Source organism: Centroberyx gerrardi, chromosome 22, assembly GCF_048128805.1.
Source record: "Centroberyx gerrardi isolate f3 chromosome 22, fCenGer3.hap1.cur.20231027, whole genome shotgun sequence".
NCBI lineage: Eukaryota > Metazoa > Chordata > Actinopteri > Beryciformes > Berycidae > Centroberyx > Centroberyx gerrardi.
The window spans coordinates 24368894-24386364 of NC_136018.1; the positions used below are offsets into that span (position 1 = coordinate 24368894).

The window sequence follows — 17471 nt, forward strand, 5'->3', positions numbered from 1 at the left end:
AAAAATGATCGGATGTCTGTTTTTCTTTTCTCTGCCATTTTAACTGACCTGGCTGACAAATAGACACACACACACACACACACACACACACACACAGCATGCAGGTTATTTACAGTAGTAGGTGAGATGCAACACCCATTAACTGAACTAAAGCTAATATATGCCTAATTAGATTTAGTTTTCCCGAAAAAGCAGATCTCTAATGTTTTGCTGTCAATGTGTAAAAGTCCAAAACGCTATGAAGCCTGCCAGAAACTTACTTATATTTTAACATGTTTGTTGTAATTATGTCTTTTTTTATTAATTAAGTCTCACAAATGAACAAAATTATGAACAAAATAACATAGTGGCAGCCATTTTACATGCAGTAAGAAAAAAATAATATACTTAGAACCTAATTACATAGGGTAAGTTAATCTTAAATATTATATTATAGAAATATTACTGTTACCATCTACAAAAGATAAAGTATTTTGGTATGAAATCCCGCATTTTAATTTAACCAAGTATCCTGTATCATAAATACATGTCTGGCATTTGTAACAAACCAAACCGCTTGAAAATCGGTCGAAAATTCAGCGAGTTATGATGATTTTAATAGTGGACAGACCTCCTGCCTCCATACACACACATGCATGAGGAGACGCGGCTCCGTACCAACACGCTGATGCACGAGATTCAACCGCGAGGTAACGGAACAAAATGTAGTCTGGTTACAATTGTGAATGTGTTTTATTCTATTGAGTGGTAGAAGTAAAGAAAAATGTCTGACACATCCTTTGTTTTAAGTTAACCTTTGCAAAGTAGCTACTTACTGGAGGTCTGCCACCACTGACACACTTCCAGAGATCCTCCACACACACTCGTACCGAGGGCTAATATGTGTGTGTGGGGGGGTTTGGGGAGTCAGGTAGGCAGTGGACCAAACCACTGTGAGGCATATGAGGGGGGGACTCAATCTTTCGAAACTTAAAAACGCATTGTTTTGCGTCTATAATTAGCACAAGTGCTTTCAATGCATATTATTATATTATTTAAAATTATATAGTTATGTTTACAATGATATATTGAGGGGGACAACTCTCTGTTAGTCCCAGGAAGGGGGGGGTCCGGACCCCCCTGTCCCCCCCGTGATTTCCGCCCCTGACCTTCTCATGTTCGAATTTTCTGATGTTGCAAAGCTGAAGATGTCAGGTAGAGATGCTCTCCTTCAGCTAATTCCTGAGTAAAATTCCAGACTTCAGTATTAGTTTCCTGTTGTCTTGGTCAGCAGGGCATCAGATCCTAACATCCCACACACCACTACTGAAGCTTCTGACCGGCTAAGTACAGCTGTTAAACTATGGTGGTTCTGACAGAACACAGAGCTGCCAACTCTCTCGCATTGAGCGTGAGACTCACGCAAATGACCCTCTTCACACGCCACACCTCCTATTTCTCACTGTCAAATCAAAAAAAAAAAAAATGCATGTCAGCTGACGCGCTATTTTGCCGCGAACTTACAGCCTGCTTTGAAAAGAGTTCGGACATCCACTAGTGCTCTACATCGGAGGCTTCGAATTCGAAAAACAATCTGACAGGTGGTGAGTATTAGCCTAACAGTATTACTACTACTACCAGTGCCTGAAATGGGCCGGTACTCACCGGTACTGAGTACTACCAGTACTTCTGATTTTTGTCCACATGACTACCCTTACTTCTTATTGCGTACCGGCACTTCTGATTTTTGTCCACATGACTACCCTTACTTCTATTCCGTACCACCACCTCCTGGTACTCCTGTTGAATGAAGAGAGTATCTCCGTATGAAAAAAGTGTGCCATAGACTTGACAGGGCTTCATTTAAGCAGACAGCATCCTACAGATTGAAGGCAGCGCTCCGCTCACACACGGTGAGTCAAACTGCAGCCGAAAACATAGCTGCATAGATCAAGTGAAGAGGTGTCACTCTGGCCCTAAATTAAATCGCCTCTTGTAATTACGTTTTCTGCAATATTAAAACAATTCTACTGACGTTTTGCCCCGCAAAGGCAGATTGTAAAGAATATAATGGCTTATATTCTGATGCAGGACTTTGTGGGCAAAACGACAATGGAATGATATTGTGTAGAAAAAAATAAATACATTTATATTGTGAGCAAAGTGATGCCTCTTCACTTGATCTGATGGAGCAGAGCAGTCAGTGGAGCACAGGGCAGTTAAAGTGTCAAATCTGTCAATCATGAAGAAATTCATGGTAATCAAACGCCAATATGTCCAATCAACACTACTGGTCAGGTGCCAATAGAGAGAGAAAAGAAAATAGAGGCTGTGCAAGCACAAATGAAAGCTATGTTATTGCGCCAAGGAGGAATAAATGTACGTAACAAGTTACATAATGCTAGTTTTCTTATATCATGACTGTCAACAACAAAAGGTCAATATTGCTTTGTTGCCACTACCTCCAAAAAGCACAGACAGCTCTGTCCGTCAGTTATATAAAGACAATATTGACCTCTGTCTATTTGCATCAGTCTTCTGTATGCTTGTAAGTATGTAATCTTTCTCTGATGTAATCTTTCTCCAATATTATTACAGCACTAACTCAGCACATTTTTCTGTGTTGATTTTTTTAAAATGGCAAGGTAGGTTAGGACTAGTTGTTTTGCAGCTAAACTGACTGCAGTCTTGTTTCATTTTCAGTTGGTTTTATTGTAGCATATATGCAATATTATATTTGTATGTAATGAAATACATACAAAAATACATTTGAAGTGGGATATATTACCAAGATATGCGTATAAATATAAATATGTCCAAGACACATGCGATGCTCATGTCATGCAACTGCTGAATTAGGGTACTGGCACCTTTTTTGGTCCAATTCAGGCACTAACTACTACAGTACATGTTGTTTGATGTAAAATAGACTATTGGGCTTGTCTTTTCACAAAGTCAATTTTTTGCTGGACCCTGTAGTGTTGGGGACCGGCCTAGAAGAGTGAATGTCCCTCACTCACTCACTCACTCACTCACTCACTCACTCACTGACTCCATCCTGTCCACATTGTTGAAAATACTGAGGTTGCGGTCTTTGGCCACCAGGTCAATGATCCCTCTGGTGGCCAAAAACTGTTTTATTTCTATGTTCATTTTTTAATGGTTGGGGTAAGGATTAGAAGTTATGAAACTGGGGAAATGGCTGTAAATAGTCATGTTTCTTTACTTCAAGTACAAAAATGAATAAAAATAAATGTCTTTGGCGTGTGGTGGCGACCCCGAACGGGCCCCAAAAAAATTTGTCTCGCGCGCAAAGTCGCCCAACTTCCATTGAATCTCACTCCAAGGTTTTCTGAAAAGTTGGCAGCCCTGCAGAACATATGGCCAATAAAATAGCTAGCCAACATTCATCAAATCTCCTATTCAAAGTCAAACTTCACATCACTGCAGCTGCACGCTACTGTCAGGACACCAACAGTCGTGGATATATTGATTTTGAGTCACTGTAATCACAGTAATAGATGCAAGTATATTCATAGTATTCTGTTCTCATAGTATTCACCACACAGCCATCTTGCTAGGAAAACAACAGGTGATTGTAATAAATTAACAGGTGATTGTAAACAAATTACAGCCACAGCCAATGAGTCGATTTGAATTTATTTTGAGCTACCATAATGACAGTAGTAGGCGCAAACCAATTTAACATGACCCTTTAAAATGAGGGCCACACCTCCAAAGTGGGAGGGGCCAAAGGTTCTGTGTACTGTACTGTGCATGTGTGTGTGTGTGTGTGTGTGTGTGTGTGTGAGACCTGATAGCGGTCTTCTCCATGGCGTCAGGTGCGTCGGGGGTCGGCAGCTCGTCGGCCAGGATCTCTTCGGCGCTCCGCGGGTCGATCAGGATTCCTCTCCTTTCAGTGATGCCGACGCCGGCCGTCACGGCGTTCCACAGGGCATTCTGGGACTGGGAGCCTGGACAGTTTCAATACAGACAGCTTAAGCAAACATCTTACCTCATGTCCATTTCATACTGAATACATATAACATTAAAGTTCATAACTTCAATTTAATTCCATAATGAGTTTTACTATCATTGCAGGACTCTACAGGACAATGCTATTTGTCAGCATGCATGCTATCACAATTTTTGGTAATTTTCACATTTTCACCTAAACTGAGGATTTATATGGTCCTTTATAGAGGATTTATATGGTCCTTTATAGATTTGGGAGTCTCAGAAATCCAGGTCCAGAAAACAACCAGGATTTCTCAATTCCAAAAAAGCCAATTTGTGAAGATACAAGACTGAAAAAAAGTAACAATAGTCCATGAAAAAGTCTCCTTGTTTTTTTCTGGACTCCTACAGACCTGTAGGCTACTTTACAACACACTAACATTTAGACGATTAATTACAAATTAATTGGTTGTTGTTGATTGTTGTTGTTTACTGTGAGTAATCCTGCTTACTGTTATAGCCCTTCTCTGTCTTTCTTTATCTCTGTCATGAGGTTAACTCAAATAACCAGTGGATAGGAGGTATCCATCCAAGGGTAACCCCAATAAAAATATCTCTCCATAGTTTACAGATGTATGAGATATTTGTGGAGCACTGTTTTGGTCAGTGCTAGTCTCATTCAGTACCTGGTCTCTGCTGCCCTCTAGTGAACATTTGGCACTAATACAGCTGACCTACACTGCCTTTGCTCTGATAAGCATTATGGTGTTTCATAGACAGTTGAACAAATTCCCTTCACAGTCAACTGCAGACTTGTTACAACTGTTAATGAAATAACTTCCCATTAATGTAATAAACCTTTAACACAATAGGAATTTATAGTTAATAGTGTATAAGTATAATAGTGTATATAATCCTGTGAATTTAATATATTTCCCATTCAAATAATAGAAGGTATCTAATACATGTTTTTTCCTATTAATGTAATAATTATAACATTATTGGGTTTTTAGTACAATAAGGCTGAAATTTTTGGTTTTCAAAAATGCAGTAACCTAACCATCCAACAGTCACCCATTCACAAATTTCGTTATTAACTGTGATGCTATGTCTAAAAAAGGGATGAATATGTATGGAAGTTGGTCTTTGGTGAATAAAGCCCATAATGTAATAATTACTATTATACTAACAGGGAAAAAGTTGTTACATTAACAGGTGGTAACTTTTATTACATTCATGGGAAATATATTATGATAACAGTGTAGAAGTGGCAGGAATGCGGAGATGGACAACTTCTCTCGTTGACTACACCAACTCGTGTGTCATTTATTTTTAACCCACAGAGCAAGACAATTTACCTCGTGCTCAAAAACACAACAACGTCAAGCTGACGTCAAACTCAGAAAACCAGACTTTCTTAAAGGGACCGTGTCTATATTGTGTCTATATTGTGTGCTTCTCTGAGAAGCACACAATATAACTGCATGTGTTAAACATACCCAAACCACAGATTATGGTGAATAATGTCTATAGAGTCCGCCACAACAGGATTATTACACTAGTAAATGCAAATTATCACGTTAATGGATTATTACGTAAATAGCTGATACATTAACAGTAACATGGCTTCTCTATAAAATGTTCCTGTTGTTCCCAGTAAACATTAGGAAATGAACTGTTGGATGAACTCACGTGCAAAGCGAGCCAGTGGTCGGCGGTTGCTCTCACCAGCCTCATTGGCAACTAGAAAAAGACAGATTAGAGAAATGATTAAGATAGAAAACCCAAGAGGAAATTGCAATGCAAATTATTTTTTCGTCATTAGTTTATAAGAAGCTAATATTGCAAAACTGGAAAAATAAAGAAGCACCTACACTTCAAAAATGGAAAACATTAATGAAATATTACTTGAGTATTGAAAGGACAATGTCGGAGGACAGCAACAAAGAGAAACAATTTCACAAGATATGGAGCTCAATTTACGAAGCTCTGTAGATTGAGTGAAGCCGCAAAATCACAATCACCCAGCATCCATAAAATTTAAGGAACCCTGTTTTTGTTTTTATTTTGTTCTGTTTTGTTGTGTGTTATATTGAATATTGAATGTATTGTATTCAGACCCTTACTCACTCAATAAAAAAATAATAACAAAAAAAAAAGAAAAAAGAAAACCCAAGAGGGGAAGTTTAAAAAAAAAAAAATGGTCAAAAGGAAGAGAGAGATGGTGATGGAAAGAATATTTTCTTTTATTCACAACATTTCTCCTTTGGTAGACAGTCGGATGTTTAAAGCCGACTGACTGACTGTGAAGTGAAGAAGTTAAAGCTGTCTTTAATTTCACACACACAGCGGTCTGCTGTGTGTGTTGGCGACTCCAAATGGCAGAGAGAGGTAAAAGTGTGAAAAATTTGACCTTCAATACCTAGAAATTCTGTAAGGTGACATCAGTAAACTGCCACAGCCCCAGCTAGTCTGTGATGCTTTATACCAAAGGATACCAAAGGGACAAGAGAGGCAAAAGATCTAACATTGGTGAGTCCAGCTTTCTCTGGATGGAGCGTTTGCTCACTGCTGTTTAGGAGACACTTTCGGATTTCACTCTAAAGTTTGGATTCATCACTTCTTGACAGTGTCCATATGATGCCAGAATTTAATTTGGGCAAATAGAGTGAATTTACAGCATCTCAATAAGTGGGGATGGGACAGTCTTCTCTGTTGCAGCTCCACTTTGTAATTAAGTTTGATAACATGGGTGTATTTTCCAGCAAAGTCAATTTGATGAAACAAAGTAGACATCTTTAATAAGCATCTCAAAGAGAAGAGGACAACATGGGACCATGATGCTGATGAGATACACAAATACTGCTTCTGCTGCTATCTGCTGCTTCCTTAAAATTGAATATAGACTGTAATTCTTGTAAATTTTGTAATATAGAGGTAGAAACAACAGATCATTTATTTTTTCACTGTAATATTACTCATAATTTTTGGTCTAATTTGAATTCATGGATTAAATCTAGCACCATTTCTACTAGAAAATGTCAAATTTGGAATGTTTATAGAAGATAGAAATATAGAATTTTTAATGAATAATTTAATTATTTTTGGCAATATATTTTATACACAAATGTAAATATTGCAAAACACAACTCTGTTTAACAGCCTTTAAAAACGAATTACGGTAGTAACATTTTCCAAATCTCTAAAATGTATTAAAAGCATGAATGCCCAAAAATTACACTTTGTATTTGCGCAGTATAAAGTATTTTATCCCCTGGAATGTATACATTGTTATTTGTTTTGTTTTTTTCTTTTAATTTACTATTTTTTTTCTCTTTGTTTTGTTTTTGTTTTCTCTATTTCCTTTTGATTATTGTCTTTGACACATATGTACTGTACTCAGCTTACTCTGGTGATATAGAAAGAACTGTCATTGCCAATTTGTTGTATATTTGAAGACTCTAATAAAAAAAAATAAAAACAATCTGCTGCTTCCTGCTATATAACTAGAAGGAACATCATCAACTGGGGTTCAATTTATACGGGTTTATCAAGGCCAATATTTATATGTTTAGATTGAAGCTATCGCTAGCCGATATTCAATAAAATGTGACCATTTTCATGCCAAAAAAATCCTAGTATTCAGTGTTTCCCCAGAATTTTATTCTTGCCAGGGTGGAAAATTATGGAGCAGCATTTAGATCTTGGGACACTAAAAGTCACCATTGAAACCCAGGATGATAATAATAACAATAAAACATATGCATGCATGTTCAATTGTACAATAAACATATATTCAGTCAAACTGCATCATATCCATCTTATGCATCCTGTCCTATTAGATTCCATTTTAAACAAAAGGCCAATATCAGTAAGATATACCGACGACGTAACCCTAACATCAGGTCGTAAAGCCCCCAGGCAGGACCCTACATGTTACATGTTTTATTTTTGTTGAATTATTGTTTTATTCTTGCTAATTTGTTTTTATATGGTTGGACATTCTCATTGCAGCTTGCATCCATATTCTGCTCAATACGTCTGCCCATTAAAGAGGTTATGTTGTGATCAAGTGTTTTTTTGAAGTGAAGTGTGTTTTTGGTGAACCCAGTTTCTCTCAGCCTGCCTCCTCTACTTCTACTTTACTTAGTGATTTCCTACATTTCCCAAAATGCCTTTGGACAGCCCCCGGAGAAGGGTTGGGAAATTTCAGTCAAAGGTATGTGTATGCAGTGGTGTCAGTGGCCAGAATTCAGTGGAGGAACCCACCTCTATAAGGGGGTCTGGGAGCGGATATTTTTTTTGCAAAATGCCTAATTTTAATGCATTTTTTGGGGGAAATTTTAACTTTATTTTAAGGTTAAACAAACCCCCTAATGATCTAAAATATCCTTTGTATAACGTTACACAGATAACTAAAACACTTACTATCCTGATGGTAACTGCTGTTGACAAGGGCGTTGATATCATTTTAGAAGTGTTTGGGACATTTAAGGTGGGGGTCTGGGGTTTCTGGAGCACACTGGAGCACTCAATAAATGATCATTGTCAGTGGACTCTGAGGGAGACACACACCGTCAAAATGTCAGTCAAATAAATGTGCTAGAGCTATTGATCTATCTAGATCGTTCTATTGCTCCAGGGTGTTTCTTTGGGTAGTCGTTACCTGGCGAAGTGCCCATAGTTTAACAGACCTACAAGTATTGTCCATGTCCATAAAAAGCTTATTCCAATGTTCTGTACAGGTTTGTTTACATCCCTGTTACTGAGCGTTTCTCCTTTGTCCAGAATTTCTCTCAGATGATTTTCTCATATGTGGAAGAAAATTCAACATATGTATTAACAGCTGAACTGGGGTCACCTCAGGGAATGTAAGGTTTCATAATGTATGGTCACCTCACTGTAACCCTTGTGCCATAACCTACTATGCCAGAGGTCTTGTTGTCAGAATGGCTCCTGGATGTCTCCAAGATGTCCATGGAAGCTCTAACTTAAGACATAACATGTCGTGCTTATACTCTACTTTGGTGACCTGTTTTAATGTCAGCACATTCTGTACATCCTTGGAAGATACATAAAGGACTGGTTCAATTTCTTTCTCTTTGAAGAAGTGTACGTAGCCTCCTGCTGTGCGCATCTCTTCCTCTTGCAAGACTCTCCTTTCAATAAATATATATTCAAGATGAACCTCTGACTCCAGAACATTTCTTCAACATCATATGAACTGTCACCAAGTAAAAATTGTAAAATGAAAACTTTTGCATGTTGCTTTTATTATTATTATTTTATTTATCATACTATTATGATACTACTTGGTATCATGATAACCTTGGCTGGTATATCGTGAGGTAAGATTAAGGTATCGTGACCCTGCCAGGGACTGTGGACTGTCCGCATGCTGGTTGTGGCGGGCTGGTCTGGGTCCAGGGCTGTTTGTTTGCCCCAGTCCTGCCTATCCTCAACGACAGAGTGGTTGAAGCGCACCGGATCAATTGTCAATTGTTTGTCCCTGAATCTCTTGTTGATATTGATAGAATGGGCATTACCTTTAAAAAAAAGTACAGTTCACTTGTTTCATATTTTACTAGCATTTCGCTGTTTGAAGGTAATCGTACCTGGGTATCACTAATATTTCCTGCCACTTCCCTCAAAACTGGCTCAACTGACTTTTTGCCTTTATTGTTACAGAGAAAGATAAGGAGAGAGAAGGGGATGAAATACAACAAAGGACTTGGGCCGGACCCGAACCCAGAATGGTATGTTTACATGATAAGCTCCTCAGCCCACCAGGACGCCCCGGGCATCACTTTTATATGATGGCACCAACAACAGCTTTAGCAAAACCAAGAATACACATAGCAAGGAATACTTGTTACATCATCTAGTCACTTCAACTGCTGGCCTGACTCCCTGAGGCTGATCCTCCTTCCTCTATTTGGCTCCGTTAAACCTGCAATAAGCGATTTCAGACCCTATAACCAATCCTGAAGCTAACGTGTACTACGTGGAGATTTTTTTGAGACGTAATGACATAAACAAATAGGCACACATGCAGGCCAGCTTGCTTTCACCTCTTTTCTAAAGCTTGTTGTCAAACTCGGACCAAAACGAAGCTCGTCCCGACCCATTCAGTAGCTTTTCCTTTTTTTTAAACTAGCTTGTCTCCTCCCTCGCTGTTTGAAAGCGGCACTCTCCGCCTCCCATTCCTGAAATCTCGGAATGGCGGAATCGATGAAGCGACTGGTAACTGGTGACAGTTCTCCGTAGGTATGTTTATATTAGCTATTAGCCTTTATGCATGGTCCTTCACCGGGTTTGTCTTTTGGGGCTTCCGTAGTCCAGCAGTTTTGCTGTGGGTTTATTTACATGTATTTAAATGTGTTGCGGTTTCTGTCATCCTCTAGTGGTCGGAAAATCACTTAGTGTAGCTTTAAATAAAGCAGTGCATGTATTCAGAAGTTATGAGACTGGTGGCTGTCTATAGGACACTTTTTAAATGACTATATTCAGATTAACTCAAAGATAATATATGATACACCACTGCAACATATGTAGCTAATGTTACACTCAATCAAACAACAATAGATAGCTACATATTCCTTCACTCTCATTGCCATGCTGGGTAGCAAACTTTAGACAATAGTAATTTCAGTTCCAACGACGTCGAAATGACAATGACATTTCTGCCTGACTACAAGTTAAATTCACTTGAACACACTGTTTTATCACTCACATTGGGTTGAAAATATGACCCGAAAATATGAACTGCTGACGTTCGCCATGGCTAAGGTGGCCGAACCGTGGTCCGCCCGCCAACAGTGGCAGCTCTCCTACATTTTGGAGCCAACCTCGTCGCCAACTGCCTCTCCCGGGCCATCGTGGGGGCCGTTCACTTGGGACTTGACTACGCTCGCATGACAGCTGATCAGGCCGCCGACCCGGACGTGCAGGCTTACAGGACGGCTGTCACAGGGCTGCAGCTGGAGGACGTGGTTTTCGATGACGCCGGCACCACACTCCTGTGCGACGTATCCATGGGTCAGCCCCGGCCCATCGTTCCCTCTGGGTGGAGACGGCGTGTGTGCCGTCCATAAAGATAGATTTATAGATCTATAAGATCTATAAAGCTGGTGGCGGCCAGGTTTGTCTGGCACGGGCTCAAAAAAGACGTGAGAGACTGGGCTGGCACCTGCATGGAGTGCCAGCGCTCTAAAGTGCACTGCCACACCAAAGCCCCCCTGGCGCAGTTCCCGGTGCCCGAAAGGAGGTTTGACCACGTCAACGTGGACCTGGTGGGCCCCCTTCCCCCCTCCCATGGTTTCACTTACCTCCTCACCATGGTGGACAGGACCACTCGATGGCCGGAAGCCGTCCCGCTGTCGTCGACGACGTCCACCGAGGTGGCCCGGGCGTTCATCGGGTCCTGGGTCGCCTGGTTCGGTACCCCATCTGACCTCTCCTCTGACCGAGGCCCACAGTTTACGTCCAAGCTCTGGAACGCAGTCGCAGAGGGCCTGGGGGTCCACTGCACCACCGCACCACCGCGTACCACCCACAGGCCAACGGGTTGTGCGAGCGGTTTCATCGCTCCATGAAGGCCGCTCTTCGGGCCAGCCTCAAGGACAGCAGCTGGGTCGACCATGCTGGGCATCAGGACCGCCCCTAAAGAGGACCTCCAGTCCTCATCTGCTGAACTGGTTTACGGCCAGCCGCTGCGGGTCCCAGGGGATTTCGTCCCTAACACCACGGCTCCCTGGTCTGCAGCCCGCCAACAGGCCACGCTTCGGGACAACGCCAGTGTTTTCGCACCGGTCCCCACTTCACATCACGGCCTCCCACGGTCTCACATCCCCACAAGTCTGCAGTTGGCAGGGTACGTTGTCATCCGCCACGACGCCCACCGTGGGCCCCTGCAACCTCCCTACGATGGCCCGTTCCGCGTCCTGGAGACCAGGGACAAGCACTTCGTGGTGGACGTCGGCAGCAAGCCGGAGCACGTTTCTGTGGACCGCCTCAAACCAGCTCACCTGGACTTGGACCGACCCGTTGGCCTGGCCCTACCCCCGCGGCGGGGGCGCCCCCCTGCCCTGCCTCCACCCCCCATCCTGCCCCCACGCCGCCGCAGGGTCCCCAAGGCTCCTCCTGCGGGCACCCAGGCCCCCGCTCCCATTCTGCGGAGCCGTTGCGGCCGGGCTATCCGTCCCCCTCCACGTTGACTTTCTCTGTTATGGTGAATTCTGGGGGGACGTATGTGGCAGACTCTATGGACATTATTCACCATAATCTGTGGTTTGGGTATGTTTAACACACGCAGTTATATTGTGTGCTTCTCAGGGTTAAGGAGACACGGTCCCTTTAAGAAAGTCTGGTTTTCTGAGTGACGTCAGCTCAAAGTAGTGTTGTTGTGTTTTTGGGCAGCGCGATGTAAATTGTCTTGCTCTGTGGGTTTCAAATAAATGACACACGAGTTGGTGTAGTCAACGAGAGAAGTTGTCCGTCTCCACATTCCTGCCACTTCTACAACCCGACATTTTCACACCACAACTTGCTTGCTCTGCCGCTCAGATTAACCTGTCTGCACTTGTCAAATTTTTGTTTAAATGGCCCAGCTTCCCCGTTGGGTGGAGTTTTCCATTTTTAACCACTGTGATTGTCCCAAAGGTCCAAGCACTGCCCAGCTAGCAAAGTTTGATGTAAAAACGAACCGAACCAGTTGTTTAAGCACCCAAAACTGGTACAACCACCAGCGCTGCTCTGTATTTATTTTGTTAGAACCAGAACACGCGTTCCGTCGTCAAATTTACTCCCTGGATGCCGTTCTGGTGTATCCTGCCCAATGACACCCCTGGGTGTATGGCCATATAAATATAGCTAGCCAGCCAACTAGTTTGTGAACATTGGGGACTGTCTATGATGGTGGCTACATGTCTTGTGGCTGCATTGCATTCTGGTCTATTGAGGCTACTGTCGGTGGAGAAATTGGTATCTCTTCCCCATATGATTGTCAAATGTCACGTCTCTAGAAAGAAGCCCTTGCTCTTTGATTCTGAGGGGCTGACATCAAAAGATGACTTTTAGCGTTGATGTTTAAGACAGTGATTTAGGGTGGAATACTACATCACTGGCAACAACCAATGTGTCCATCATCAACCATGTATTCTGTTGAAGAAATTGAGCAAGATACTGAATCCTGTCTGCTCCCTCTGCATCGGAGTGTTAATGCCTAAATGCAGAAGGTGTGTGTTCTGCCTTTTCTGCCTTCAGCACTGCTTGAATGTGGCTGTCTTTAATCACAGCGTTGTCCAGCAGGTTGCTAATAAATCAGCCTTGTCATGGCCTTTCCTTCTGTTGCTCTGACATTTGGATGTGATAAAGGCGATATGCTGAGACCAAAGCTACACCATGCCTCCCAATATGGCCTGTGTTTACACCTAATGATCATAGGACTGGAGGGAACACACACACTCACGCTGAGTCGCACACACACTCACACACACACACACACACACACACACACGCATAAACATTGGATTAGGTGAGTAGAATGATGTCTTATTTGACCCTACAATAGAAGTTGTTTTGAAAAGACTTTAATTTACAGGAGTAAATGCTCTAAAACCAGAACAACAATGGGGCTCATTCATAAAATCTGCACCCCAGTAATTTTCCCTGATTCATAAATTTACCACACCCGTGAATACCGTGAAGGTGCCACATTACCGCTGTGTTATCCTCAGCTGTAGCCCAGGTGACAGCCAATCAAAACCAACATGTTAATTAGGCTTTACATATGTAACACCTGTCCACGCCTGTGTGTCAATGGGCAGCAGAGACGTGTTAGAATGGCAGATAAACCTCTTCCCCCTCATGCAGTGCTGTAATTGCAATGTTGGCCATGATTTGATTTTGATTTTATTGATTTTATTTGGATCTCTTTTAGCCTATTGGCTAATCTTCCAAGAGTCCACATTAAAAACATTTAAGCATACAATAATTCATATTATACAACACATAATTATTGACACACATATATCATATACATACATGCATGACACATATAACCTACATACATTGACACTTATCCCGTATGGACCTACATATATACACATATTAATCTACATGTGTTCACTCTACAAACCTATTGACAGTGCAATACAATAGTGTGATGATAACTACATTTAAATCTTGAAATCTTGCAATCAACAATCCAACCGCCGTACTGTTCTTGAGTGAGTTATTGTAATGAATTCCATAATTTAACAGTTCTGAAAATAAAAGTCCGTCTTCCCATTTCAGTTTTTATTTTTGGTAGTACATAATGATTTTTATCTCTTATTCTTATGTTAACTTGATGTTTATCACGTACTAATAGCAGTTTGTCCTTAATACTAACTGGCTTTTTAAACTTTTGAATTTTTGAAATTAGTACTATAGAATGTTGTCTCACATGCTCTACTACTGTGGGCCGTCCCATTGTAATATGTAGTTCACTCACTCCTTTTTCAAACCCACACCTTAAGACCATTCTTGCTGCCTTGTTAAGTGTGATCTGCAGTCTCCTCATATCTCTCTGAGCTGCATTGCCCCACACTGCACAGCAATAATTAATGTGACTGTAGATTAGACTATGAGATATTACCTTTAGAATGTCTTTAGATAAAAACTTTGCAATTCGTCCAACCATTCCTGCCATTTTCATCACTCTTTTAGAAAGATCTGTAATATGAGCCGTCCATGAGAGATTGTTTTGTATTTTAACTCCCAATAATTTGACTTCTGTAACCTCTTTAATTTGAACACTGCCATATGTTAAATACCATGGCTTCAATTTCTTCCTCTTTCTTGTAGTACATATAATCATATTTTTCGTTTTATTTACATTTAATGCCAATTTATTGTTTTCCACCCATTTGATGACACATTTAAAATCATTTGATAAATATTCATGCAACTGAGTTTGTGAATCTGCCACTGCAGTGATGGGTTAGGGTTGTATCATCTGCAAACATATGTGCATTTGAGTTGGCTAACACTAAGGGAAGATCATTTGTGTATATAATAAATAACAATGGTCCGAGGCAACTCCCTTGTGGGATGCCACAGGTAATCATACGTGGAGAAGAAAAGGAGCCATTAACATAAATAGATTGCTTTCTACCGTTTAAATAAGATTTCATCCAATTAATAGCATTCTTACTGAAGCCATAATGAATTAATTTTTTAAGTAGAATTGTGTGATCTATCAAATCGAACGCTGCAGTGAAATCAAGAAGAAGTAACGACACAAGTTTACCTTGATCCAGGGCACTTAGCCACTCATCCGTCATATGTAACAGAGCGGTTTCAGTAGAATGATTTTTACGATATGCATGTTGAGCATGGGTTAGAAGGTTATTAGTTTCCATATATTTCCAAATGTGATCACTTACTACTCTTTCCAAAATTTTGCTTAAGGAGGAGAGTAAGCTAATTGGGCGACTGTTGGGTGCAGTAAAAGCTATTTTAGCATCCTTAGGAATGGGGCAGATTTTTGCATGTTTCCATTCTGTGGGAAACTTTCCTTGTTGCAAAGAAAGATCAAATAGATACTTTGCAGGTCTAGCAATATATGGGGCTGCAGATTTCAACAATTTGTTGTCAATAAGATCGTACCCTGGGGATTTATTATCAGGAAGTGAAATCAAGATTTTCTCAATGTCATCTAATGATATATCTGGTAATACAAAACTGCAATTTTTCCCCTTCATAATCTTTTTGTCTACTTCACCTACCAGTAATTCATTTGAGGCATTGTTATTCATATTGGACCTGAGATCATTTATCTTTGATTCAAAATAGTCAGCAAAGTAATTGGCAATGTCTACTGGTTTTGTTCTAATCTTTCCATCAACCTCCACACTAACAGGACTTGTACTATTTGACCTACCAAGCAAACCATTCACTGTATGCCATATCTGTTTTGAATTGATATGATAAAGCAAATGTTTATGATGTCACTTACTGAAATTATAAATTGATCAGTGGTGATCATGACCTGATGAAGACCCATCAAAATGTTCTAAGATACATATATGGGAGCATTGGCAGCAGCGTGCAGGGTTCTCTTTCTTAAATACTTCAGCTCTACTTCACTCCAGCACCTGCTAAAAAGTTTATGGGATGTGCGCATGGTCATCTTCTCTTTTTTATCATGATAAACTGAATCAAATCAGATGGAAACTGGCGTTTACAACCGCAATCAGAGCGGTAATTAATAATTGCAAAGCCAGTGTGCAAGTCATATTTATTAAACATTTTCACGTTTCCAATGATAATTAATGCGCTAGGACACAATGTGACTTTATCTATAGATTTTTTTTAATAATTCATATTTGTTTTCATCAGTTAACATTTGTTTCTACAATATACCATCTGACTAGAACAGGTGGTATTTTTTGCAGCGGTGTGCTTCTATGAATCGCTTTCACAATATGTAAATTATCAAAAGGGGTGGAAGTATGATAACGATAACGCTAATAACGATTATATTTTATTATATTATATTTCACATTTATGAATGAGAAACACCCTACCATGACGGGATCTGCCCCTAACGTCACGCCAAACTGCCGGTAAGTTTTATGAATGAGCCCCAATTGTGCATTAAAATCCTTTCTTGAAGGGAGAGATGTTTTTTGCATTCTCCCTACTGGATTCAGGAAAAGTTGTATATATAAACTGGCCCTGTTGATACTGAAGGAAATGCATTCTAAACCATTAAGAGCTTTAAAAGTAATTAATTAGTAATTAATTTAGAATTTTAAAATCAATTCTGAATTTCACTGGGAGCCAATGTAGAGAAGCCGTGAGAGAGCTGTGATCCCTTTTCCTAGTTTTCGTCAATGTTCTGGCTGCTGCGTTTTGAACCAGTTGTAGCCTGGAGAGGGCCTTGATACTGAGGGTGGAGTACAGAGAATTACAGTAGTCCAGGCGGGAGGAGACAATTAAAAGCATGAATAACTCTCTCAAGGTTGTGGTATGACAAAAAAGACCGGATCGTTGAGATGTTTCTCAGCTGACAGAAGTATGAGCGAACTATTAATGTAGGCTAATGTGGGCTATATTAGCTAGATGTTACTATTTTGTGCCTACCTTAGATGTACAATACAAAATTTAACATTGAGAAAACATTAGAAACACTGGTTGGAAAACTATGCATAATTTATTCAGGAATGTAAGTAAATGGCCAATATCCAGGAACAAAACGTAGATACTTTTGGCCTTATGGAAAATTTTGTTCCCAAGTTGTCTTGGAGAGAATGATCCTCTCATAAGAGTAAGCACTGACCATGCCCCAATAACACAACATTAGCACAGCCAGAGGCAGACTCCAGGGGCTGCTGGGTGGTGGTCAAAATCTCAAGAAAAAAGTTCTTATTTGCTGATCAAAAATGCTAAGAAGTTACTGGCTGATCTTTGGTGCCAGTAGCATGCTTTTTACCATTAGATGCCAGGCTTTACACAGATTTGGGTTTTGGGGTTTAGCTCCTCTTTAA

The 17471-nt window shown here is 40.6% G+C and overlaps 1 protein-coding gene across 1 annotated transcript in view; it reads right to left on the reverse strand.

Annotated features, from left to right (window-relative positions):
* Positions 1 to 17471, reverse strand: part of pde1ca (phosphodiesterase 1C, calmodulin-dependent a) — a 169698-nt gene that overhangs the window by 139143 nt on the left and 13084 nt on the right. The window contains exons 2-3 of the mRNA XM_078291305.1: positions 5629 to 5679; positions 3794 to 3953 (exon numbers count right to left, since the gene is read on the reverse strand). Of these exons, the coding sequence (XP_078147431.1) occupies positions 3794 to 3953; positions 5629 to 5679 (211 nt within the window). The remainder of the gene's footprint in view (positions 1 to 3793; positions 3954 to 5628; positions 5680 to 17471) is intronic.